At 42.0% G+C, this 25,338-nt stretch overlaps 3 protein-coding genes across 3 annotated transcripts; all 3 read left to right on the forward strand.

Annotated features, from left to right (window-relative positions):
• Window positions 1-3,829: 3,829 nt before the first annotated feature.
• LOC311506174 (transmembrane protease serine 9-like) lies at window positions 3,830-18,778 on the forward strand (the record flags this gene model as incomplete). Its single annotated transcript, XM_084570052.1, has 9 exons — window positions 3,830-3,884; window positions 4,932-5,094; window positions 5,224-5,498; window positions 5,812-5,957; window positions 16,333-16,642; window positions 16,882-17,053; window positions 17,214-17,467; window positions 17,578-17,675; window positions 17,854-18,778. 9 exons carry the CDS (start codon window positions 3,830-3,832, stop codon window positions 18,175-18,177), a joined length of 1,797 nt encoding a protein of 598 aa, XP_084426178.1. The 3' UTR covers window positions 18,178-18,778.
• On the forward strand, window positions 6,037-15,780 carry LOC311506112 (transmembrane protease serine 9-like; the record flags this gene model as incomplete). Its single annotated transcript, XM_084569994.1, has 11 exons — window positions 6,037-6,394; window positions 8,995-9,157; window positions 9,294-9,562; window positions 9,886-10,031; window positions 10,129-10,345; window positions 10,741-10,912; window positions 11,073-11,326; window positions 11,437-11,534; window positions 11,707-11,956; window positions 15,204-15,366; window positions 15,501-15,780. 11 exons carry the CDS (start codon window positions 6,037-6,039, stop codon window positions 15,778-15,780), a joined length of 2,370 nt encoding a protein of 789 aa, XP_084426120.1.
• Window positions 18,779-19,434: 656 nt separating the features above from the next.
• On the forward strand, window positions 19,435-23,898 carry LOC311506175 (serine protease 33-like; the record flags this gene model as incomplete). The annotated part of the gene is made up of 6 exons (XM_084570053.1): window positions 19,435-19,489; window positions 22,007-22,169; window positions 22,306-22,574; window positions 22,865-23,010; window positions 23,108-23,435; window positions 23,667-23,898. The coding sequence occupies 6 exons, from the start codon at window positions 19,435-19,437 to the stop codon at window positions 23,840-23,842; spliced, it is 1,137 nt and encodes a 378-aa protein (XP_084426179.1). The 3' UTR covers window positions 23,843-23,898.
• Between the last annotated feature and the right edge of the window lie 1,440 nt (window positions 23,899-25,338).

Raw genomic sequence — 25,338 nt, forward strand, 5'->3', positions numbered from 1 at the left:
ATTTTTATTAAGCACGCCTATGTCAGAGCACTGAGCACGCAAAGTTGCAATACAAGTAGAACCTCTTGTCTTTCATGTTATTCAGGTGAATGAAAGATGCCACATTAGATAAGAACATTTTATCTTTTACAAGATTTCTGACTAAATAATCAACTTCAGACAGCTAGTAATGAACTAAAATGACATTTTTCATGTCAGTTGTGTAACGCAGCAGACTCCTGACATGCTGAATAGGGTTTAATAGATGGTTGTTCATAAGGTTGTAGTCGGTTATTTTTAATTTATTTTTAGTTATGTTTTTCCCTTGTCAAATAAATGGTAGCCTTCGTCTTCGTCTTCTTCCGGTGGACTGTAGAAACCACTGCAGCTGCAGTAAACCACGAGGACACAAGAACATGGAAAAATGCAAATCCCACAGATAGTTACTACAGATAGGACTACACGCAAGAACAACAGGTCAGCTGATCAAATGTTTCAGAACGGACGACTGCTAAGTCAGTTAATGTTGGGGGTTGTGTCATCTAATGGCACGAATAAGTCAGAATAAACATAAACATAATTATGTAATCTGCGACATAGCCTATAGTTTTGCCTAATTTCCGCCTTTTACCAATTAACTATTCCATAATTTCTCCAAAGCTTAATTATTATTAATCAATTTGTCTACTTTTAGCAAACTGCTTAAAACAATGATCTATTTTAGAATATAATTTAGGTATGTTATTTGGTACTTTTATTTATCACTTGTGACATTAATGGTTGTAGGAGAGGGTGTCTGATTGATTTCCATTTGATCAACAAAACCACGTTGAACACGGTGTATTCGCTATTAATAGATCTTGCTGTTTCCCGTGAGAGTGTACAATGCAGATCTGCTGAGGGATACATTCATGACGTATTGGACTTTACAGATCAGATGTAGCCGACAACAAGTGAAGTCATGCTTGTTTTGGTGGAAGTCTGATGCAGTGTGACCTGTTTGTTCGTGAGCAGACAGTCGGCCCATTGTTAGTCTCTGAGTGTCTCTTACTGTGTGTCACTTCCGAGAACAGATCTGTGGTGAACTTTCAATTTCCTTCATGATCATAATATTGATGAATCAAACTGAGACTGTTCTCTTTAATAAAACTTTTGTGTGAAAGCCTGAATGACTTGATGTCCTGATCTTCTTAGGAATCTTTAAAAGCACTGAATTCAGTTCCTTTCAGGTAAAGGTAATTAAATATATCGAATATCATTAACAAAAAACAAAATATTTCTCATTTCCTGTCATAGATAATAGCATCAGGTACACTGTTTTATATGTTATTACAACACACTGATTCATCATAATAAATGTAGATGAATTTAATGTTTACGTTGACATAGTTGACTAAAGGTAACGTGATGGAAAAACTGAAGAAATTAAAAGTCAGCTATACATAAATCTAAAGCTAATCGAGATAGTGGTTAGTGGATATAAATGTCTAAAATAGTTTGCTAAAACTAGAATAACATCTAACTTACTGAAATAGTTAAAAGGCTAATATCTATTGAGAGATGAAGAATAGTTAGTTAAAGGTCATGAGTGTTTTCCCTACCCCCGGGGGATGTTTGGTGCCCACATGCCCATCACCGCTTGTTTCTGGAACTGGAAAAACACATCCAAAGGAACCGACATTTGTATATAGACAAGGACACTGACGCATCGAATGAACCCTTTGATGCACAACATGGGTCAAAAGTGACCCGGTTGAGATTTTATTTTCTATATCTTTGCAATAAATTAATTTCATCATTCAGTATTCAAGGTATTCCTCAGTTAACTTGTTTTTGATCATCATGCATCCTTATTTTATTTTATTTTTTCCTTTCCTATGTTTTGAATAAAAAACATTTTGGTATCGCTATCATTCTAAAGCACAACATGGGTCAGAAATTACCCAATTCCATTTTTTGCACATCTAATACATTTAAGTATTGTTTTTCAACTGTTGTAATATTGCCTTGGAAAACAACATATAAAACAGTGTCTGCGTGGATTCTCTCTGAGTACTCCAGCTTCCTCCTCCTTCCTTCCTCGTTAGGTTAATTGGTGATTCTGCTGTAAACGGTGAAGATAAGATAAGACGGAACCGCAATAACAGGCTGCCACTTCACGCAGCGCCGGAAATGAAAACGGTTCTCCATCCTGAGATAGACTGGCGAACTGTCCAGGGTGTACTGCCCAGTGACAGATGGGATAGGCTCTAGGTCTAGGTTTTAGCACAGTACATACATATTTTTTCCCAGGGTTTCATAATGTTTATTTTATTAAATTATTTTATCATTAATAAATACATTTATGTATTCAAATAATAATAATTAGAGCTATTTATTCATAGTAGAATGCAATGCAGTGTAACAGATTATGATGTTAGAATTGAGGATTCTATGTTTTAACAATATTCATTTCAATTTTATTTATATAGCGTCAATAACAATACAAATTGTCTCAAGACGCTTTACAAAACCCGGCCTAAAACCCCCAGAGCAAGCCTGAAGGCGACGGTGACAAGGAAAGACTCCCTTTTAACAGAAAGAAACCTTGAGCAGAACCCAGCTCATATGGAGGGACCCATCTGCCTAAGGCCAGCCGGGTAGAGACAGAAAAGAGAGAAGAGAACAGCAAGATAAACATACATCTGTCATAGATACATACATCTGACTAAAGCACACATGCGCAACATCACAATGGACAACTTCTTCACCAGTGTCCCTCTGGTTAACAAGCTCTGCGAGAAGAACCCGACCGTTGTTGGGACTCTTGGCTAGAACAAGCAGGACATACCATCTATCATGAAGCCATCCAAATCATGGGAGATTCATTCATTCACTCATTGTCTCTAACCGCTTGTCCACTGGAGGGTCACGGGGAGGCTTGAGTCTATCCTAGCTGTCATTGGGCGAGAGGCGGGGTACACCCGGATAGATCGGTAGTCTATCCCAGAGAGACAGACAACCTAACGAGCATGTCTTTGGAAGGTGAGAGGAAGCTGGAATACCTGGAGAGAACCCACACATGTAAACTCCACACAGAAAGGCCCCAGTCAGCCGATGGATTCGGACCCAGAACCTTCTTGCTGTGAGACATCAGCACTAACCACCACACCTCAGAATGATCAGAATTTGGATTCAATGACAACATGACCATGGTGAGCTATGTGCAGAAGAAAGGATGGCTATTGTCCTTCTGAGCACCATCCATGAAGACAGGGCAGTGGATGACAGCAACTGGAAGAAGAAACCAGAAGTGATGCAGTACTACAACAAAATAAAAGGGAGAGTAGACACAAAGGATGGTTAGCAACTATTTGTGTAGAGGGACACAATGTTGTCACCCTCAGTGCCTACACAAACGTCACCACATAAAACCCTGATTATATGGGAGGTGTGAATGATGGACATCAACTATTCAACAAGCGGCTGGGCAAAGAGCTTGGGATGCCACATATTAAGAGATGCATGGAAAGCACACCCAAAGTATTATTATTATATTATTATATTACTGAGACAATGGAAGAATGCAGGTTAAAAAAAAAAAAACTAAAAACACAGCCACTACCCAGCCGAAAACAAGATATTTCAAAGAATAAGGTAACCTGGGAGGTGTAACAGGCTTTCATAACTTTGCAAAAAAGACAAAGAAAACATAAACAATCACGTGATGTCTAATCAATAGCATTATAATCAATGGAGCTCTACGTGTTTTGGCTTCTGTCAGTGAGGCAGATAGAGGTGTGTTTGCGAGAAAGGGAGGGTAAGAAGCCTATTTATACTGGATCACATCTGGTCATATGGACTCACAATTATGGCTTTCTCCAAAGTGATTCGTGTGTTCGCTTTGCTGATTCTCCTGATACAAGGTAAGAGCTCTTGAAAATGCTGTACAGAAAGACAGACCTGTTAATTATTTTGAAGACTAAAAACATTAAATACTAATTAGATTTGGTAAACAGCTATATGGAATAATCTCTGTTTGTTGCACTGCAGCTGTGTGATTTTACAAAATTTAACTAAACATTTAGCAGCATATGTTCAGAGTTTTTTGCGATACTTTTAATAATTGTATGTATTTTATGTATTTGTAACTTGTAGGATGCTAATAATTATGAGATCTGAAAATGTCTGATACACACTACACTATAAACATCGGCCACATTAAAGCCATCAGCTGGTGAAGTGAACAACACTGGCGATCTTGTTACGATGTAATGGTCTTAAACATTACAATGGGGCCTAGCATTTACGTGGATGTTTTACTTGTTAACAAATTTGTTAATACAATGTGAGTAGACGACAAATTTTAGGAGGGATGGTCTGAGATGGAGATACATCCTGTAATATTCCTCACTAACTAATGGCCACATCCATGTAAATAACACGAGTTGATGTGTAAAATGAAGGAGATCGATTGTGGCAATAAAAAACAACACAATGTCTAAGACAGGATGAGATGTCAGATCTGATATTAAAAAAAAATTAGAGAACTTTCTGTACTCCTAATACTTTCCGAATTTCAGTAAGTGTAGTTTTCATCCTGCTCTTATTGGAGAACGTGAACAAACAAAAGTAGTTATAAATACACGTTTGTTGTACCAACCCTTTATTGTTTTGTTTTTTTTTCAGAGTCAGAGTCACAACTATCTGGTAAGTTAGATTTCCATGCATAATTATTAATTTCCTTTCTGCTGAGACTTTTTTAACACATAATTATGTTTGGGGTTATGTTTCTTTCTGTAGAGCAGAAATGTGCAGTTTGATTCTGTTATATTATCATATTTTCTGACAACTCCAGAGACAGTCAAGCAGTTCTTGACAAACCACTGACTGAGATTAGTTTAACTTCTCCTCACTGTGTCTTCAGCCAGTAGAGACTGTTACTCAATGTGTGTTTTAATGGTACTTTTCAGTCTGCGGTCAGGCACCGCTCAACACCAAGATAGTTGGTGGACAGGTGGCCCCTGAAGGCAGCTGGCCATGGCAGGCCGATCTGCACAGTGGGGGGAGTCACTTCTGTGGAGGATCCCTCATTAACAATCAATGGGTGCTCAGCGCTGCTCACTGCTTCCCAAGGTGAGTAGATACCATCATGCCACGTAGCCAGACCAATAACCAGGATTAAAGAAATACAGGTACATGTCGCCACAGGGCACAAATCACTGAACTGACGAAACAAATTTTGGTTTCTTTTATGGCCTTTAGTACATCCACAACCAACCTACGGGTGTATCTGGGTCGTCAGAGTCAAGAGGGATCCAACCCCAACGAGGTGGTTCGGTCCGTAACACGGATTATCAGGCATCCCAGCTACAACAGCTTAACAAGTGACAACGACATCGCCCTACTGGAGCTCTCCTCACCGGTGACTTTCACCAACTACATTATGCCTGTCTGCCTGGCAGCCACAGACAGCACTTTCTATGCTGGAGTTAACACCTGGGTCACTGGCTGGGGCACTATTGGAAGTGGAGGTGGGTCATAAAGAAACCAGATTATCTTTATGTTGAAAGAAGACCTGACTACAGCACTACTTTCTCAGATATGTCAGATCTGTTAAGAGCAACAAAATTCTTATGTAAGTTAAAGATGGTGAGGGCCCTTTTATGTGTTGACACTGTAGAGATTCAAAAGAGCATAAGCCGCCTCAGAAGATCAGTGATGTCTTGTTGATACTTGAATTCAGTGTTTGTCTGACCTGCCAGATTGAAGGTGGTGGCATTACTGGTGGACCAGTTGTTACTGCTTTTATCTTTAATGGGCTGTGTGTTTATCATGTTTGTGTGATCTTAGTTCCCCTTCCTTCCCCACAAAACCTGATGGAGGTGAACGTGCCAATTGTGGGAAACAGACAGTGTAACTGCGACTATGGAGTGGGCTCAATCACTGCCAACATGGTGTGTGCTGGGTTACGTGAAGGAGGGAAGGACTCCTGCCAGGTGATCATTTTTACCTGTGTTTGTGTCATAGTTTCACTTCCTGTAAAGATTCCTTCTTCCTCAGCAACTCTACAACTAAATGTTTCTGGTCTTAAAGGGAGATTCAGGAGGTCCACTTGTGATCAAGCAGAACGATCGCTGGATTCAGGCAGGAATCGTGAGTTTTGGAATTGGTTGTGCACGGCCTAACTTCCCAGGAGTCTACGCCAGAGTGTCCCAGTATGAGGCATGGATTAACGGCCAAATCAGAGGCAACCAGCCGGGCTTCATCACCTTCACATCCACTGGGACAGATAGTGACCTCAGCGTCAGCTGTACAGGCCTGCCAGCGCTTACAACCACCACAATCCCTCCAACCACCACCACTACAACCACCACAGTCCCTCCAACCACCACCACCACTACTACAACCACCACAATCCCTCCAACCACCACCAGTACAACCACCACAACCAGTGCTGTCACAACCAGCGGGGGCACACCCACTCGCTCCCCTTTCTTATTGTTCTTCCATGTCCTCTTTCTCTTGTCTTGTCTCCAACTTTTCTCATAGCAACATTTTTACCCGATTTACATAATGTGATGAAAAAATGTGTCAAATCTTTGACGGCTATGTATAGATAGGTAATAGTGGGCTACTGGATAAATGGTCAAAATAGCTAAATGTAGGCTAATAAAAAACTGGTTGATATAAAATATGAAGATTATATATTTACAGCAAGTTTCAAATTTCATCTGATTTACATAAGAATAAATGGAAATTAAGGAAGACAAGAATGTGCTAGTTTTTAAGTGTCTCAAGTATCCGAAAACACCTGCAAGGTGTACAAAAAGATGTCTGACAGAAAACGGCAGCAGTCACAGAGTGTTACATGTCTGAAGACAGTACAGGAATGTTGCCAGGTGAGAATGATAATCTGATTGTTTAAGCCATTGCTTTTTCTGTATCCAAGGGAGTCTGTGGTGGTGTTGGTGCTAGTCACCTCAACCACTGATTTAATGTTTTGGAGCTTTAATTAAAAAATAAATAAATAAAATACCCATTGCTGCTTGTTTCTGGAACTGGAAAAATGCATCCCAATGAACTGACATTTGTATATAAACAAGGACACTGAAACATTGAATGAACTGTTAGAACCCAACGTGCTTTGAATATATGCAGAGAAAGAAGCATTTTAGTCTAAAACTACCAACATCATGAACATTCTCCATTACAAGTGGCATCATCCAATAACCTTTTTGTACTGCCAGTAAATCTGGAAAATGTACAACTCGTCATTGGATAATTGCCCTCTATTTGACTCCCTGACAGTTATGACAAGGAGACCACATGAAACGTTTTGATGGGAATATTTTCTTTGGTTGAAGTAGGAGAACAGGCCCAATTAGACGCAACTGGGCTGAGAGTCCAAAGAGAAGATGGTTTAACTTGTAGTAATTAATTGTGATTTGCAAGGCTTGGTGAATCTCTGGCTGTATCAAAATACCATCAATGAACATTGCAAAAATAAATACTACACAAAGAAAGCATAAAAAATCAAGTCCAAGTATTGGCAACATGAGGTCTGAGCAGCACCATCATGATCAATGGCGCTCTTGCGTCCATTAGCTTTTGTCAGTGAGGCAGAGAGAGGTGTGTTTGAGAGAAAGGGAGGGGACAAAACATTACTTATGCCAGAACGAATCTTATCAGATGAACTTACAGTTATGGCTTTCTACAAGATGATTTGTGTGTTCACTGTGCTGATTCTTCTGATACAAGGTAAGAGCGCTTGAAAATGCTGTACAGAAAAACGAACCCGTCAATTATTTTGAAAGTTAAAAAAATATTAAAGACTAATTAGGTTTAGGAGGCAGCTATGTGGAATAATCACTGTATGTTGCACTGTCGCTGTGTGATTTTACAAAACTCTAATTTAACTAAACATTTAGTGGCATATGTTCAAGTAAAAGTAGCTGTGAGACTAAATGGTTTACTAATGATGAAATAATGTCTTTATAATGTAACTACACTTCAGCTTTTATAAGATACTTTTGATAATTGTACAATTGTTATAATCTTTCAACTTGCAATTTTATGTATTTGTAACTTGTAGGATGCTAATAATTATGAGGTCTGAAAATGTCTGATACACACTACACTATAAACATCAGCCACATTAAAGCCATCAGCTGGTGAAGTGAACAAGACTGACTATCTTGTTACGATGTAATGGTCTTAAACATTACAATGGCGCCTAGCATTTATGTGGATGTTACGGACCACCACCTTAATATGGTCACAGACCATGTACAAGCCCATGACAACTGCTAGGAGTGTTCCTTGTATCCTGGTGCCTCGTGTTCCCTAGCTAGGCATCACATATGCCAACAACCATCCATGTGAAGTAAAGGAATACATGATTCATCAGACCAGGACACCTTCTTCCATTGCTCCATGGTCCAGTTTTGATGCTCATGTGCCCAATAAAGGTGCTATTGGCCTTGGACAGGGGTGAATGTGAGCACCCTGACTGATCTGCAGCTACGTGCCACACCCAAAACAAACTGTGATACACTGTGTCCTGACTCCTTTCTATCAGAACCAGCATTAACATTTACAGTGGCTCGTCTGTTGGATTTGACCACATAATGAGCATTGGCCATCCATGACCCTGTTGCTGGTTCACCTCTATACCTTCCGTAGTGTGTAAAATGGCTGTTAAGACAGGATGAGATGTCAGCTATGATAAAAAAAAAAAAAAAATACAGAACTTTCTGCACTTCTAATACTTTTTGAATTTCAGTAAGTGGAGTTTTCGTCCTGCTCTAATTGGAGAACATGAACAAACAAAGTAGTTATAAATACACGTTTGTTGTACCAACCCTTTATTGTTTTCTTTTTTTTCAGAGTCAGCGTCACAGCTATCTGGTAAGTTAGATTTCTTGACAAACCACTGACTGAGATTAGTTTAACTTCTCCTCACTGTGTCTTCAGCTAGTAGTTTGTAGTCCTGAGAGACTGTTGCTCAATGTGTGTTTTAATGGTACTCTTCAGTCTGCGGTCTGCCAACGCTCAACACCAGGATAGTTGGTGGACAGGTGGCCCCTGAAGGCAGCTGGCCATGGCAGGCCGATCTGCACCGTAGGGGGAGTCACCTCTGTGGAGGATCCCTCATTAACAATCAATGGGTGCTCAGCGCTGCTCACTGCTTCCCAAGGTGAGTAGATACCATCATGCCACGTAGCCAGACCAATAACCAGGATTAAAGAAATACAGGGACATGTTGCGACGGGGCACAAATCACTGAACTGAGAAAACAAATGAGTCATTTTAGTTTCTTTTGTGGCCTTTAGTTCCTCCACAAGCAACCTACGTGTGTATCTGGGTCGTCAGAGACAAGAGGGATCCAACCCCAACCAGGTGTTTCGGTCGGTAACACGGATTATCAATCATCCCAACTACAACAGCACAACAGATGACAACGACATCGCCCTACTGGAGCTCTCCTCACCGGTGAATTTCACCACCTACATTGTGCCTGTCTGCCTGGCAGCCACAGACAGCACCTTCAACGATGGAGTTAACACCTGGGTCACCGGCTGGGGCGATATTGGATTTGAAGGTGGGTCATAAAATAAAAAACAGATTATATTTATGTTGAAAGAAGACCTGACTACAGCACTACTTTCTCAGATATGTCAGAGCTGTAAAGAGCAACACAATTCTTATGAAAGTTAAAGATGGTGAGGGCCCTTTTATGTGTTGACACTGTAAAGATTCAAAAACAGCATAAGCAGCCTCAGAAGATCAGTGATGTCTTGTTGTTACTTCAATTTACTGTTTGTCTGACCTGCCAGATTGAAGGTGGTGGCATTATTGGTGGACCAGTTGTTACTGGTTTTATCTTTAATGGGCTGTGTGTTTATCATATTTGTGTGATCTTAGTTTTCCTTCCTTCCCCGCAAAACCTAATGGAGGTGAACGTGCCAATTGTGGGAAACAGACAGTGTAACTGTAACTATGGAGTGGGCAGAATCACTGCCAACATGGTGTGTGCTGGGTTACGTGAAGGAGGGAAGGACTCCTGCCAGGTGATCATTTTTACCTATGTTTGTGTCATAGTTTCACCTCCTGTAAAGATTTCTTCTTCCTCAGCAACTCTACAACTAAATGTTTCTGGTCTTGAAGGGAGATTCAGGAGGTCCACTTGTGATCAAGCAGAACAATCGCTGGATTCAGGCAGGAATCGTGAGTTTTGGATTTCGTTGTGCAGAGCCTAACTTCCCAGGAGTCTACGCCAGAGTGTCCCAGTATGAAGCGTGGATTAACAGCCAAATCAGCGGCAACCAGCCAGGCTTCATCACCTTTACATCCAATGGGACAGATAGTGACCTCAAAGTCACCTGTACAGGCCTGCCGCCCCTTACAACCACCACCACCCTCCCTCCAACCACCACCACCACTACTACAACCACTACAACCACCACCCTCCCTCCAACCACCACCACCACTACTACAACCACTACAACCACCACCCTCCCTCCAACCACCACACCCAGACGTGAGTGTCTGTCATGTCTAGACTTTTTTCTGCTTTGTAATCCCAGCTTTCTATTGAAGCTGATGTATACATGTATCACATGTATCCCAGATATCTGTGCAAACCTCCCTAAAATTCAGCCGTGCATATTTGGAAGCTTGAATTAAAGTTGTGTGTCTGACCTGGATCTGCAGTGATCGAGAGGCATGCTGTCTTTAAAAATAAGTCTCATCGTGTCGACCATTGGCTTTTCTCTACAGCGGTGGTCTGTGGACAAGCCCCGCTGAATTCTCGTATTGTTGGAGGAAGCTCAGTGGCAACAGCTGGCGTGTGGCCGTGGATGGCTAGTTTACAGAAGAATGGGAGTCATGTGTGTGGTGGGACTCTGGTGGGCGTGGACTCTGTGCTAAGCAACGCTGACTGTTTCTCAAGGTGAGACACCTGGGGTGATGGTATTTTACTAAGACTTCACTGTTCACATGATAACCAGTCACTGGTAGCATTCAGGTCTTACAGCTGTTGAGGTGACTCAACATCTGGACATTCATTTCTAAATCAGCACCATCTGATTCACTTCATGTAATCTCCACAGTTCCCCTGTTGCGTCTGAGTGGACCGTTGTGTTGGGCCGTTTGAAGCAGAATGGCTCCAACCCCTTTGAGGTGACACTGAATGTGACAAATATCACTCTGAGCAACTTGACTGGGTCCAATGTTGCCGTGCTGCATCTGTCAACCCAACCCACCCTGTCCAACTACATCCAGCCCATCTGCCTGGACAATGGACGGACCTTTGCCGAGGGCTTGGCGTGCTGGGCTGCTGGCTGGAGCTCCGGGCGAGGAGGGGGTGAGTCCACAGAAGGGTGGCATTAATGCCACCTCTTTGCATCACTCTACATCTTCAGATAAAACAATGTTATTTAGATGTCACAGTTTTGTTATTTTTCTCCACTTTAGAAGAACAAGTCCTGCAGGGGTTCCAGACCTCAGTGGTCGACTGTGGCAATGCTTCAACGAGTGACAGTATTTGTGTGGGATCTTTCACACTGGAGCAGGTGAATGAGGACCTGGTTACTATTATTATGCACCATTTGTTGATAAGTTGTAGTTACTGATCTTTTAATACTATCATATGATCTTCAACTGCAACTGGGTTTGCCAGACTTTTTTGGTGGAATTTTGTCTAAGTTGAAAACCTGATAACAGCATTGGTATCTGTTTGTTCAGGGTGACTCTGGTGGACCATTGATGTGTAAGCAAGACGGCTCTTGGTTCCAGGCGGTCGTCTTATCAGTTGCAAACAACTCCACCAGACAAACACGAGCAGACCCACCGATGGTCTTCACAAGACTGAGCCGCTTCACGACCTTCCTGACTCAGACTCTGGGGACGCTCTTGTCTCCAAACTCAGTCAGTAACAACACAAACGTCACCAACGTCACCACCTCAGCCTCCACCTCAGCCTCCACCATCTCCAGTGCCACTGGGGGCGCACCCAATCACTCTCGTTTCTTCTTGTTCTTCCATGTCCTCTCCCTCTTGTTTTGTCTCCACCTCTTCTCATAGAAACATCTTTACATGATTTACATGATGTGATGAGTACTAATGAATGTCAGCAAACCTTGAATTGAGGAACCATTATTTACTTAAAACTGTATCTGCCATTAATTGACTTGAATCTCACACTATCTGTTGACCACTAGCAGTAAAGTTGTGAAAATTCAGAGCCACAGGCTAGCTGAGTGGTTCTGTTCAGTACACTCAAGAGACGCCTGTTAAAGCTCAGTCTGTGCTGAGGAAGACTGTTTCTTTATTGTTTTTAACTGTGAAGGACAGTAACTGTGAGGCCCTTTTACTGCTATTCTGCTATAATGTGTCAAATGGAAAATGCTGTTATTGTGAAGATTTAAAATCACTACAAAGACAAAATGTGTCAAATCTTTGCATTGTTAATTGTTCTATATTTACTGTAAACACAATTTTATGTTGCCGTACTAGAATATTGCTTATGTTTAGCTTCTTTTTTGGATTATACAACAGTTAAAGGTTTAGGCTTGCCACTCATATTTATTATTATTCTTATTCAAGGTAATTATTAAGCAGTTGGCTAAAAGTAATGTGAATGATAAACTGAAGGAACGAAATTTCAGCTAATCCATAAATCTATGAAATACTTTAATGTAGATAAATAGTTGCAATATTAAGCTTAATGCAGGTTAAGATATAAATGAATTAAATGGTTAGCTACAAGCATGCTAAATGATAACGGAGTGGGATCGTTAGCTAAACACAGGCAAAAAGATAACAATTTGAAAATCTAACCAAACATAGTCTATGTATAAACAGGTAAAAATAGGCTACTGGATAAATGGTCCAAACAGCTAAATATAGCCTAATAAACAACTGTTTGATGTAAAATATGAAGATTATTTATTTACAGCAAGTTTCAGATTTCATCTGATTTACATAAGAATAAATGGAAATTAAGGTAGACAAGAATGTGTTAGCTTTTAACTATCTCAAGTATCTGAAAACACCTGCAAGGTGTACAAAAAGATGTCCGACTGAAAATGGCAGCAGTCACAGAGTGTCAAATTCCCCAAGACAGTGCAGGAATGTTGGCAGGTGAGGAGGATAATCTGATTGTTTAAGCCATTGCTTTTGCTGTATAGAGGGAGTCTGTGGTGGTGTTGGTGCTCGTCACTTGAACCACTGATTTGATGTTTTGGAGCTTTAATTAAAAAATAATAATAATTATAATATCCATTGCTGCTTGTTTCTGGAACTGGAAAAACACATCCCAATGAACTGACATTTGTATATAAACAAGGACACTGAAGCATTGAATGAACTGTGAGAGCCCCACGTGGTTTGAATATATGCAGAGAAAGAAGCATTTTAGTGTAAAACTACAAACGTCATGAACATTCTCCATTACAAGTGGCATCATCCAATGACCTTTTTGTACTGCCAGTAAATCTGCAAAATGTACAACTCGTCATTGGATAATTGCCCTCTATTTGACTCCCTGACAGTTATGACAAGGAAACCACATGAAACATTTTGATGGGAATATTTTCTTTGGTTGAAGTAGGAGAACAGGCCCAACTAGACGCAACTGGGGTGAGAGTCCAAAGAGAAGATGGTTTAACTTGTAGTAATTAATTGTGATTTGCAAGGCTTGGTGAATCTCTGGCTGTATCAAAATACCATCAATGAACACGGCAAAATAAATACTATACAAAGAAAGCATAAACAATCAAGTCCAATCGTTGGCAACATGAGGTCTGAGCAGCACCATCATGATCAATGGTGCTCTTGCGTGTCTTTTGTCAGTGAGGCAGAGAGAGGTGTGTTTGAGAGAAAGGGAGGGGACAGAACATTACTTATGCCAGAACGAATCTTATCAGATGAACTTACAGCTATGGCTTTCTACAAAGTGATTCATGTGTTTGCTGTGCTGATTTTCCGGATACAAGGTAAGAGCGCTTGAAAATACTGTACAGAAAAATGGACCTGTTGATTATTTTGAAGACTAAAAACATTAAAGACTAATTAGGTTTGGAAAGCAGCTATGTGGAATAATCACTGTATGTTGCACTGTGGCTGTGTGATTTCACAAACCTCTAATTTAACTAAACATTTAGTGGCATATGTTCAAAGTACAAGTAGCTGTGAGACTAAATGGTTTAATAATGGTGAAATAATGTCTTGATAATGTAACTGCACTTCAGCTTTTGCAAGATACTTTTAATAACTGTGATAATCATTCAACTTGCAATTTTATGTATTTGTAACTTGTAGGATACTAATAATTATGAGGTCTGAAAATGTCTGATACACACTACACTATAAACATCAGCCACATTAAAGCCATCAGCTGGTGAAGTGAACAAGACTGACGATCTTGTTACGATGTAATGGTCTTAAACATTACATTGGGGCCAAGCATTTACGTGGATGTTACGGACCACCACCTTAACATGGTCACAGACCATGTACAAGCCCATGACAACTGCTAGGAGTGTTCCTTGTATCCTGGTGCCTCGTGTTCCCTAGCTAGGCATCACATATGCCAACAGCCTTCCATGTGATGTAAAGGAATACATGATTCATCAGAGCGGGACACCTTCTTCCATTGCTCCATGGTCCAGTTGTGATGCTCATGTGCCCAATAAAGGCCTTGTACAGGGGTGAATGTGAACACCCGGACAAGTCTGCAGCTACGTGCCCTACCCACAACAAACTGTGATACACTGTGTCCTGACTCCTTTCTATCAGAACCAGCATTAACATTTTCAGTAGCTCGTCTGTTGGATTAGACCACATAATGAGCATTGGCCATCCATGACCCTGTTGCTGGTTCACCTCTATACCTTCCTTAGTGTGTAAAATGGCTGTTAAGACAGGATGAGATATCAGCTATGATAAAAAAAAAAATACAGAACTTTCTGCACTTCTAATACTTTTTTGAATTTCAGTAAGTGGAGTTTTCGTCCTGCTCTTATTGGAGAGTGTGAACAAACAAAAGTAGTTATAAATACACGTTTGTTGTACCAACCCTTTATTGTTTTCTTTTTTTCAGAGTCAGCGTCACAAATATCTGGTAAGTTAGATTTCTTGACAAACCGCTGACTGAGAACTTCTAATCACTGTGTCTTCAGCAAGTAGTTTGTAGTCATGAGAGACAGTTACTCAATGTGTGTTGTAATGGTACTCTTCAGTCTGCGGTCTGCCAACGCTCAACACCAGGATAGTTGGTGGACAGGCGGCCCCTGAAGGCAGCTGGCCATGGCAGGCCGATCTGCACCGTGGGGCGAGTCACTTCTGTGGAGGATCCCTCATTAACAACCAATGGGTGCTGAGCGCTGCTCACTGCTTCCCAAGGTGAGTAGATACCATCATGCCACGTAGCCAGACCTATACCCAGGATTAAAGATATACAGGTACATGTTCCGACGGGGCACAAATCACTGATGTGAGAAAACACATGTCATTTTAGTTTCTTTTGTGGCTTTTAGTTCCTCCACAAGCAACCTACGTGTGTATCTGGGTCGTCAGAGACAAGAGGGATCCAACCCCAACGAGGTGTTTCGGTCCGTAACACGGATTATCAATCATCCCAGCTACGACAGCACAACATTTGAAAACGACATCACCCTATTGGAGCTCTCCTCACCGGTGACTTTCACCAACTATATTGTGCCTGTTTGCCTGGCAGCCACAGACAGCACCTTCTACGACGGAGTTAGCACCTGGGTCACCGGCTGGGGTGATATTGGAAGTGGAGGTGGGTCATAAAAAAAACAGATTAGATTTATGTCAAAAGAAGACCTGACTACAGCACTACTTTCTCAGATATGTCAGATCTGTTAAGAGCAACAAAATTCTTATGTAAGTTAAAGATGGTGAGGGCCCTTTTATGTGTTGACACTGTAAAGATTCAAAAACAGCATAAGCTGCCTCAGAAGATCAGTGATGTCTTGTTGTTACTTCAGTTTACTGTTTGTCTGACCTGCCAGATTGAAGGTGGTGGCATTACTGGTGGACCAGTTGTTACTGGTTTTATCTTTAATGGGCTGTGTGTTTATCATATTTGTGTGATCTTAGTTTCCCTTCCTTCCCCGCAAAACCTAATGGAGGTGAACGTGCCAATTGTGGGAAACAGACGGTGTAACTGCAACTATAGAGTGGGCAGAATCACTGCCAACATGGTGTGTGCTGGGTTACGTGAAGGAGGGAGGGACTCCTGTCAGGTGATCATTTTTACCTGTGTTTGTGTCATAGTTTCACCTCCTGTAAAGATTCCTTCTTCCTCAGCAACTCTACAACTAAATGTTTCTGGTCTTGAAGGGAGATTCAGGAGGTCCACTTGTGATCAAGCAGAACGATCGCTGGATTCAGGCAGGAATCGTGAGTTTTGGAGCTGGTTGTGCAGAGCCTAACATCCCAGGAGTCTACGCCAGAGTGTCCCAGTATGAAGCGTGGATTAACAGCCAAATCAGCAGCAACCAGCTGGGCTTCATCACCTTCACATCCACTGGGACAGATAGTGACCTCAGCGTCACCTGTCCAGGCCTGCCGCCCCTTACAACCACCACCACCCTCCCTCCAACCACCACCACCACCACTACTACAACCCCTCCAACCACCACACCCAGACGTGAGTGTCTGTCATGTCCAGACTATTTTCAGCTTCATAATCCCAGCTTTCTATTGAAGCTGATGTATACATGTATCACATGTATCCCAGATATCTGTGTAAACCTCCCTGAAATTCAGCCTTGCATATTTGGAAGCTTGAATTTAAGTTGTGTGTCTGGTATGGATCTGCAGTGATAGAGAGGCATGCTGTCTTTAAAAATAAGTCTCATCGTGTCTACCTTTGGCTTTTCTCTACAGCGGTGGTCTGTGGACAAGCCCCACTGAATTCTCGTATTGTTGGAGGAAGCTCGGTGGCAACAGATGGCGTGTGGCCGTGGATGGCTAGTTTACAGAAGAATGGGAGTCATGTGTGTGGTGGGACTCTGGTGGGCGTGGACTCTGTGCTAAGCAACGCTGACTGTTTCTCAAGGTGAGACACCTGGGGTGATGGTATTTTACTTAGACTTCACTGTTCACATGATAACCTGTAACTGGTAGCATTCAGGTCTTACAGCTGTTGAGGTGACTCAGCATCTGGACATTCATTTCTAAATCAACACCATCTAATTCACTTCATGTAATCTCCACAGTTCCCCTGTTGCGTCTGAGTGGACGGTTGTGTTGGGCCGTTTGAAGCAGAAGGGCTCCAACCCCTTTGAGGTGACACTGAATGTGACAAATATCACTCTGAGCAACTTGACTGGGTCCAATGTTGCCGTGCTGCATCTGTCAACCCAACCCACCCTGTCCAACTACATCCAGCCCATCTGCCTGGACAACGGACGGACCTTCGCCGAGGGCTTGGCGTGCTGGGCTGCTGGCTGGAGCGCCGGGCGAGGAGATGGTGAGTCCACAGAACAGTGGCAGTAATGTCACCTCTTTGCATCACTCTACATCTTCAGATAAAACAATGTTATTTAGATGTCACAGTTTTGTTATTTTTCTCCACTTTAGAAGAACAAGTCCTGCAGGGGTTCCAGACCTCAGTGGTCGACTGTGGAAATGCTTCAGCGAGTGACAGTATTTGTGTGGGATCTTTCACACTGGAGCAGGTGAATGAGGACCTGGTTACTATTATTACGCAACATTTGTTGATACGTCGTAGTTACTCATCTGGAGCTTTTAATACTATCACATGATCTTCAACTGCGATTGGGTTTGCCGGACTTTGGTGGTGAAATTTTGTCTAAGTCGAAAACCTGATAACAGCTTTGGTATCTGTTTGTTCAGGGTGACTCTGGTGGACCGCTGATGTGTAAGCAAGACGGCTCTTGGTTCCAGGCGGTCGTCTTATCAGTTGAAAACAACTCCACCAGACAAACACGAGCAGACCCACCGATGGTCTTCACAAGACTGAGCCGCTTCACGACCTTCCTGACTCGGACTCTGGGGACGCTCTTGTCTCCAAACTCAGTCAGCAACAACACAAACGTCACCAACGTCACCACCCCAGCCTCCACCAACTCCAGTACCGTCACTTCCAACGGGGGCGCACCCAATCACTCCCCTTTCTTCTTGTTCTTCTATGTCCTCTTCTTCGTGTCTCATGTCTAACTCTTCTCATAGAAACATCTTTACATGATTTACATGATATGATGAGCACAAATGAATGTTAGCAAACCTTGAATTGAAGAAACAATATTTATTTAAAACTGTAGCTTAGTGGTTCTGTGCAGTACACTCAACAGATGCCTGTTAAAGCTCATTCTGTGCTGAGGAAGACTGATTCTTTATTGTTTTTAACAGGACAGTAACCGTGAGGCCCTTTTACTGCTGCTCTGCTATAATGTGTCAACAAGCTGGAATTAATTTGAAAGGTGTGAAAATGAAGATGCATTGGAAAATGTTGTTATTGTGAAGATTTAAAATCACTACAAAGACAAAATGTGTCAGATCTTTGCATTGTTAAATAATTTTCTCTGGCACAGAGCTCTTGCCCTCTAATTTCCTATCTACTGCTAGTCATGCAATCCTGTGCTATTACTATATAGAATGTTTACTGCTGTGCGTCCCTATGCTCCATATGAGCTGGGTTTTGCTCAAGGTTTCTTCCTGTTAAAAGGGAGTTTTTCCTTGCCACCGTCGCCTTCAGGCTTGCTCTGGGGGTTTCAGGCTGGGTTTTGTAAAGCGCCTTGAGACGATTTGTATTGTTATTGACGCTATATAAATAAAATTAAGTTGAATTTAATTAATTATTGTGTATTTACTGTAAACACATTTTTATGTTGCCGTACTAGAATATTGCTTATCTTTAGCTTCTTTATTGGATTATACAACAGTTCAAGGTTTAGGCTTGCCGCTCATATTTATTATTATTCTTATTCAAGGTAATGATTAAGCAGTTGGCTAAAAGTAATGTGAAGGACAAACTGAAGGAGCGAAAACTCAGCTAATCCATAAATCTATGAAATACTTTAATGGAGATAAATAGTTGCAATAGTAAGCTAAACGCAGCTTAAGATATAAATAAATGAAATGGTTAGCTAGAAGCATGGTAAATGATAACGGAGTGGGATAGTTAGCTAAACACAGGCAAAAAGATAACAATTTTTAAAAAGCTAACCAAACATAGGCTATGTATAGACAGGTAAAAGTAGGCTACTGGATAAATGAGCCAAACAGCTAAATGTAACCGAATAAACAACTGTTTGGTGTTAAATATGAAGATTATTTATTTACACCAAGTTTCAAATTTCATCTGATTTACATAAGAATACATGGAAATTAAGAAAGACAAGAATGTGCTCGTTTTTAAGCATCTCAAGTATCTGAAAACACCTGCAAGGTGTACAAAAAGATGTCCGACAGAAAATGGCAGCAGTCACAGAGTGTCGAATTCCCGAAGACAATGCAGGAATGCTGGCAGGTGAGGAGGATAATCTGATTGTTTAAGCCATTGCTTTTGCTGTATATAGGGAGTCTGTGGTGGTGTTGGTGCTAGTCACCTGAAGCTTTAATAAAAAAAAAGCATTGCTGCTTGTTTCTGGAACTGGAAAAACGCATCCCAGTGAACTGATATTTGTATATAAACAAGGACACTGACGCATTGAATGAACTGTTAGAAACCCACGTGGTTTGAATATATGCAGAGAAAGAAGCATTTTAGTCTAAAACTACCAACATTATTAACATTCTCCATTACAAGTGGCACCCTCGTATGATGTTTTTTTACTGCCAGTAAATCTTCAAAATGTACAACTAGTCACTGGATAATTGCCCTCTATTTGACTCCCTGACAGTTATGACAAGGAGACAACGTGAAACATTTTGATGGGAATATTTTCTTTGGTTGAAGTGGGAGAAGTGGGAGAACTGGCCCAACTGGACGCAATTGGGCTGAGAGTCCAAAGAGAAGATGGTTTAACTTGTAATTCATGGGTTTCACCAGGTCCCTTTCCACAGGTGTTTAAAATCAAGCACCTAGATTATGAATGTAGACTGCATGGTGCTTGATTAAAACACCTGTGGAAAGGGACCTGATGAAACCCATGAATAGATTTTCATGTGTAAAAGTTATGGTTGGTTTAACTTGTAATAATTAATTTTGATTTGCAAGGCTTGGTGAATCTCTGGCTGAATCAAAACACCATCAATGAATATTGCAAAAATAAATACTACACAAAGAAAGCATGAACAATCAAGTCCAATCATTGGTGACATGAGGTGTGAGCAGCAGTTTTATAACCAACGGTGCTTTTGGGTGTATTAGCTTTTGTCAATAAGGGCAGAGAGAGGTGTGTTTGAGAGAAAGGGAGGGGACAAGACATTACTTGTGCTGGAACAGACCTGTTCAGATGGACTTACAATTATGGCTTTCTACAAAGTGGTTCATGTGTTTGCTGTGCTGATTCTCCTAATACAAGGTAAGAGCGCTTGAAAATACTGTACAGAGAGACAGACTGATGAGGACTGCTTTGGACAGGACCTGTTGATTATTTTGAAGGCTAAAAAACATTAAAGAGTAATTAGGTTTAGGAGGCAGCTATGTGGAATAATCACTGCATGTTGCACTGTAGCTGTGTGATTTTACAAGACTCTAATTTAACTAAACATTTAGTGGCATATGTTCAAAGTAAAAGTAGTTGTAAGACTAAATGGTTTACTAATGGTGAAATAATGTCTTCATAATGTAACTACACTTCAGCTTTTATAAGATACTTTTAATAATTGTACAATTGTAATAATCTTTCAACTTGCAATTTTATGTATTTGTAACTTGTAGGATACTATAAATTACGAGATCTGAAAATGTCTGATACACACTACACTATAAACATCAGCCACATTAAAGACATCAGCCAGTGAAGTGAACAAGACTGACGATCTTGTTACGATGTAATGGTCTTAAACATTACAATGGCGCCTAGCATTTACGTGGATGTTACGGACCACCACCTTAACATGGTCACAGACCATGTACAAGCCCATGACAACTGCTCGGAGTGTTCCTTGTATCCTGATGCCTCATGTTCCCTAGCTAGGCATCACATATGCCAACAACCATCCATGTGAAGTAAAGGAATACATGATTCATCAGACCAGGACACCTTCTTCCATTGCTCCATGGTCCAGTTGTGATGCTCATGTGCCCAATAAAGGTGCTATTGGCCTTGGACAGGGGTGAATGTGAGCACCCTGACTGGTCTGCAGCTACGTGCCCCACCCAAAACAAACTGTGATACACTGTGTCCTGACTCCTTTCTATCAGAACCAGCATTAACATCCTCAGTCATATGAGCTACAGTAGCTCGTCTGTTGGATTGGACCACACAATGAGCACTGGCCATCAATGACCCTGTTGCTGGTTCACCTCTATACCTTCCTTGGTGTGTAAAATGGCTGTTGAACTTGAATGATTGTCGCAATAAAAAACAACACAATTAATGTTTAAGACAGGAATGAGATGTCAGCTCTGCTATAAAAGAAAATACAGAACTTTCTGTACTCCTAATACTTTCCGAATTTCAGTAAGTGTAGTTTTCATCCTGCTCTTATTGGAGAACGTGGACAAACAAAAGTAGTTATAAATACACGTTTGTTGTACCAACCCTTTATTGTTTTCTTTTTTTTTTTCAGAGTCAGCGTCACAGCTATCTGGTAAGTTAGATTTCCATGCATAATTATTCATTTCCTTTCTGCTGAGACTTTTTTAACACATAATTATGTTTGGGATTGTTTCTTTCTGTAGAGCAGAAATGTGCAGTTTGATTCTGTTCATACTTTCTGACAACTCCAGAGACATGGCCTTAAGAAAACAAGTAAAAGCAGTTCTTGACAAACCACTGACTGAGATTAGTTTAACTTCTCCTCATTGTGTCTTCAGCCAGAAGTTTGTAGTCCTGAGAGACAGTTGCTCAATGTGTGTTTTAATGGTACTCTTCAGTCTGCGGTCAGGCAACGCTCAACACCAGGATAGTTGGTGGACAGGCGGCCCCTGAAGGCAGCTGGCCATGGCAGGCCGATCTGCACGAGTGGGGGAGTCACTTCTGTGGAGGATCCCTCATTAACAATCAATGGGTGCTCAGCGCTGCTCATTGCTTCCCAAGGTGAGTAGATACCATCATGCCACATAGCCAGACCAATAACCAGGATTAAAGATATAAAGGTACATGTCACCACGGGGCACAAATCACTGAACTGAGAAAACAAATGAGTCATTTTAGTTTCTTTTGTGGCCTTTAGTTCCTCCACAAGCAACCTACGTGTGTATCTGGGTCGTCAGAGTCAAGAGGGATCCAACCCCAACGAGGTGGTTCGGTCCGTAACACGGATTATCAATCATCCCAGCTACAACAGCGAAACAAGTGAAAACGACATCACCCTACTGGAGCTCTCCTCACCAGTGACTTTCACCACCTACATTGTGCCTGTCTGCCTGGCAGCCACAGACAGCACCTTCTACGCTGGAGTCAACACCTGGGTCACCGGCTGGGGAGATATTGGAAGTGACGGTGGGTCATAAAGAAACCAGATTATATTTATGTTGAAAGAAGACTGTTAACTGTTAAGAGCAACAAAATTCTTATGTAAGTTAAAGATGATGAGGGCCCTTTTATGTGTTGACACTGTAAAGATTCAAAAGAGCATAAGCAGCCTCAGAAGATCAGTGATGTCTTGTTGATACTTGAATTCAGTGTTTGTCTGACCTGCCAGATTGAAGGTGGTGGCATTATTGGTGAACCAGTTGTTACTGGTTTTATCTTTAATGGGCTGTGTGTTTATCATATTTGTGTGATCTTAGTTTCCCTTCCTTCCCCACAAAACCTAATGGAGGTGAACGTGCCAATTGTGGGAAACAGACAGTGTAACTGCGACTATGGAGTGGGCTCAATCACTGCCAACATGGTGTGTGCTGGGTTACGTGAAGGAGGGAAGGACTCCTGCCAGGTGATCATTTTTACCTATGTTTGTGTCATAGTTTCACCTCCTGTAAAGATTCCTTCTTCCTCAGCAACTCTACAACTAAATGTTTCTGGTCTTGAAGGGAGATTCAGGAGGTCCACTTGTGATCAAGCAGAACAATCGCTGGGTTCAGGCAGGAATCGTGAGTTTTGGATATGGTTGTGCAGAGCCTAACTTCCCAGGAGTCTACGCCAAAGTGTCCCAGTATGAAGCGTGGATTAACAGCCAAATCAGCAGCAACCAGCCGGGCTTCATCACCTTCACATCCACTGGGACAGATAGTGACCTCAGCGTTACCTGTACAGGCCTGCCGCCCCTTACAAACACCACCACCCTCCCTCCAACCACCACCACAGTCCCTCCAACCACCACCACCACTACAACAACCACTACAACCACCACACCCAGACGTGAGTGTCTGTCATGTCCAGACTATTTTCAGCTTCATAATCCCAGCTTTCTATTGAAGCTGTATACATGTATCACATGTATCCCAGATTTCTGTGTAAACCTCCCTGAAATTCAGCCTGGCACATTTAGAAGCTTGAATTAAAGTTGTGTGTCTGACCTGGATCTGCAGTGATAGAGAGGCATCTTTAAAAATAAGTCTCATCGTGTCTACCTTTGGCTTTTCTCTACAGCGGTGGTCTGTGGACAAGCCCCGCTGAATTCTCGTATTGTTGGAGGAAGCTCGGTGGCAACAGATGGCATGTGGCCATGGATGGCTAGTTTACAGAAGAATGGGAGTCATGTGTGTGGTGGGACTCTGGTGGGCGTGGACTCTGTGCTGAGCAATGCTGACTGTTTCTCAAGGTGAGACACCTGGGGTGATGGTACTTTAACTAGACTTCACTGTTTACATGATAACCAGTAACTGGTAGTATTCAGGTCTTAGAGCTGTTGAGGTGACTCAATATCTGGTCATTAATTTCTAAATCAACAGCATCTAATTCACTTCATTTAATCTCCACAGTTCCCCTGTAGCATCTGAGTGGACCGTTGTGTTGGGCCGTTTGAAGCAGAATGGCTCCAACCCCTTTGAGGTGACACTGAATGTGACAAATATCACTATGAGCAACCTGACTGGGTCCAATGTTGCCGTGCTGCATCTGTCAGCCCAACCCACCCTGTCCAACTACATCCAGCCCATCTGCCTGGACAACGGACGGACCTTCGCCGAGGGCTTGGCGTGCTGGGCTGCTGGCTGGAGCTCCGGGCGAGGAGATGGTGAATCCACAGAACAGTGGCAGTAATGCCACCTCTTTGCATCACTCTACATCTTCAGATAAAACAATGTTATTTAGATGTCACAGTTTTCTTATTTTTCTCCACTTTAGAAGAACAAGTCCTGCAGGGGTTCCAGACGTCAGTGGTTGACTGTGGCAATGCTTCAATGAGTGACAGTATTTGTGTGGGATCTTTCACACTGGAGCAGGTGAATGAGGACCTGGTTACTGTTATTATGCAACATTTGTTGATACGTCATAGTTACTCATCTGGAGCTTTTAATACTATCGCATGATCGTCAACTCCGACTGGGTTTACCTGACTTTGGTGGACTTTTGTCGAACACCTTTTGTCTGTTTGTTCAGGGCGACTCTGGTGGACCATTGATGTGTAAGCAAGACGGCTCTTGGTTCCAGGCGGTCGTCTTATCAGTTGAAAACAACTCCACCAGACAAACACGAGCAGACCCACCGATGGTCTTCACAAGACTGAGCCGCTTCACGACCTTCCTGACTCAGACTCTGGGGACCCTCTTGTCTCCAAACTCAGTCAGCAACAACACAAACATCACCAACATCACCACCCCAGCCTCCACCAACTCAAGTGCTGTCACTACCAACGGGGGCGCACCCAATCACTCCCTTTTCTTCTTGTTCTTCCATGTCCTCTTCCTCTTGTCTTGTCTCCAACTCTTCTCATAGAAACATATTTACATGATTTACATGTGATGAGCACAAATGCCATTAACTGACCCACTATCTGTTGACCACTTGCAGCAGAGTTGTGACATTGTGGTGGAAGGATTAAATCAGGTATTCGGGGATTCTACATTTTTGTTCATTTTATTAGACATTAAATTTCACTATGGGGGTGGAACAGTGGTGTGGTGTCTCACAGCAAGAAGGTTTCAGGTTTGAATCCATGGGCACCTCTCGCCTGATGACAGCTGGAATAAGCTCCAGCGCCTGTGATCAAGCCCCACCCTGCAACCCTTTACAGGACCAGCAGTTAAAGAAGAAGAATTTCACTATATGTTGACCACTAGCAGTAGAGTTGTGAAAATTAAGAGCCACAGGCTAGCTGAGT

This window comes from Chelon labrosus (assembly GCF_963514085.1).
Source record: "Chelon labrosus genome assembly, chromosome: 21".
In the NCBI taxonomy this organism is placed as follows: Eukaryota; Metazoa; Chordata; class Actinopteri; order Mugiliformes; family Mugilidae; genus Chelon; species Chelon labrosus.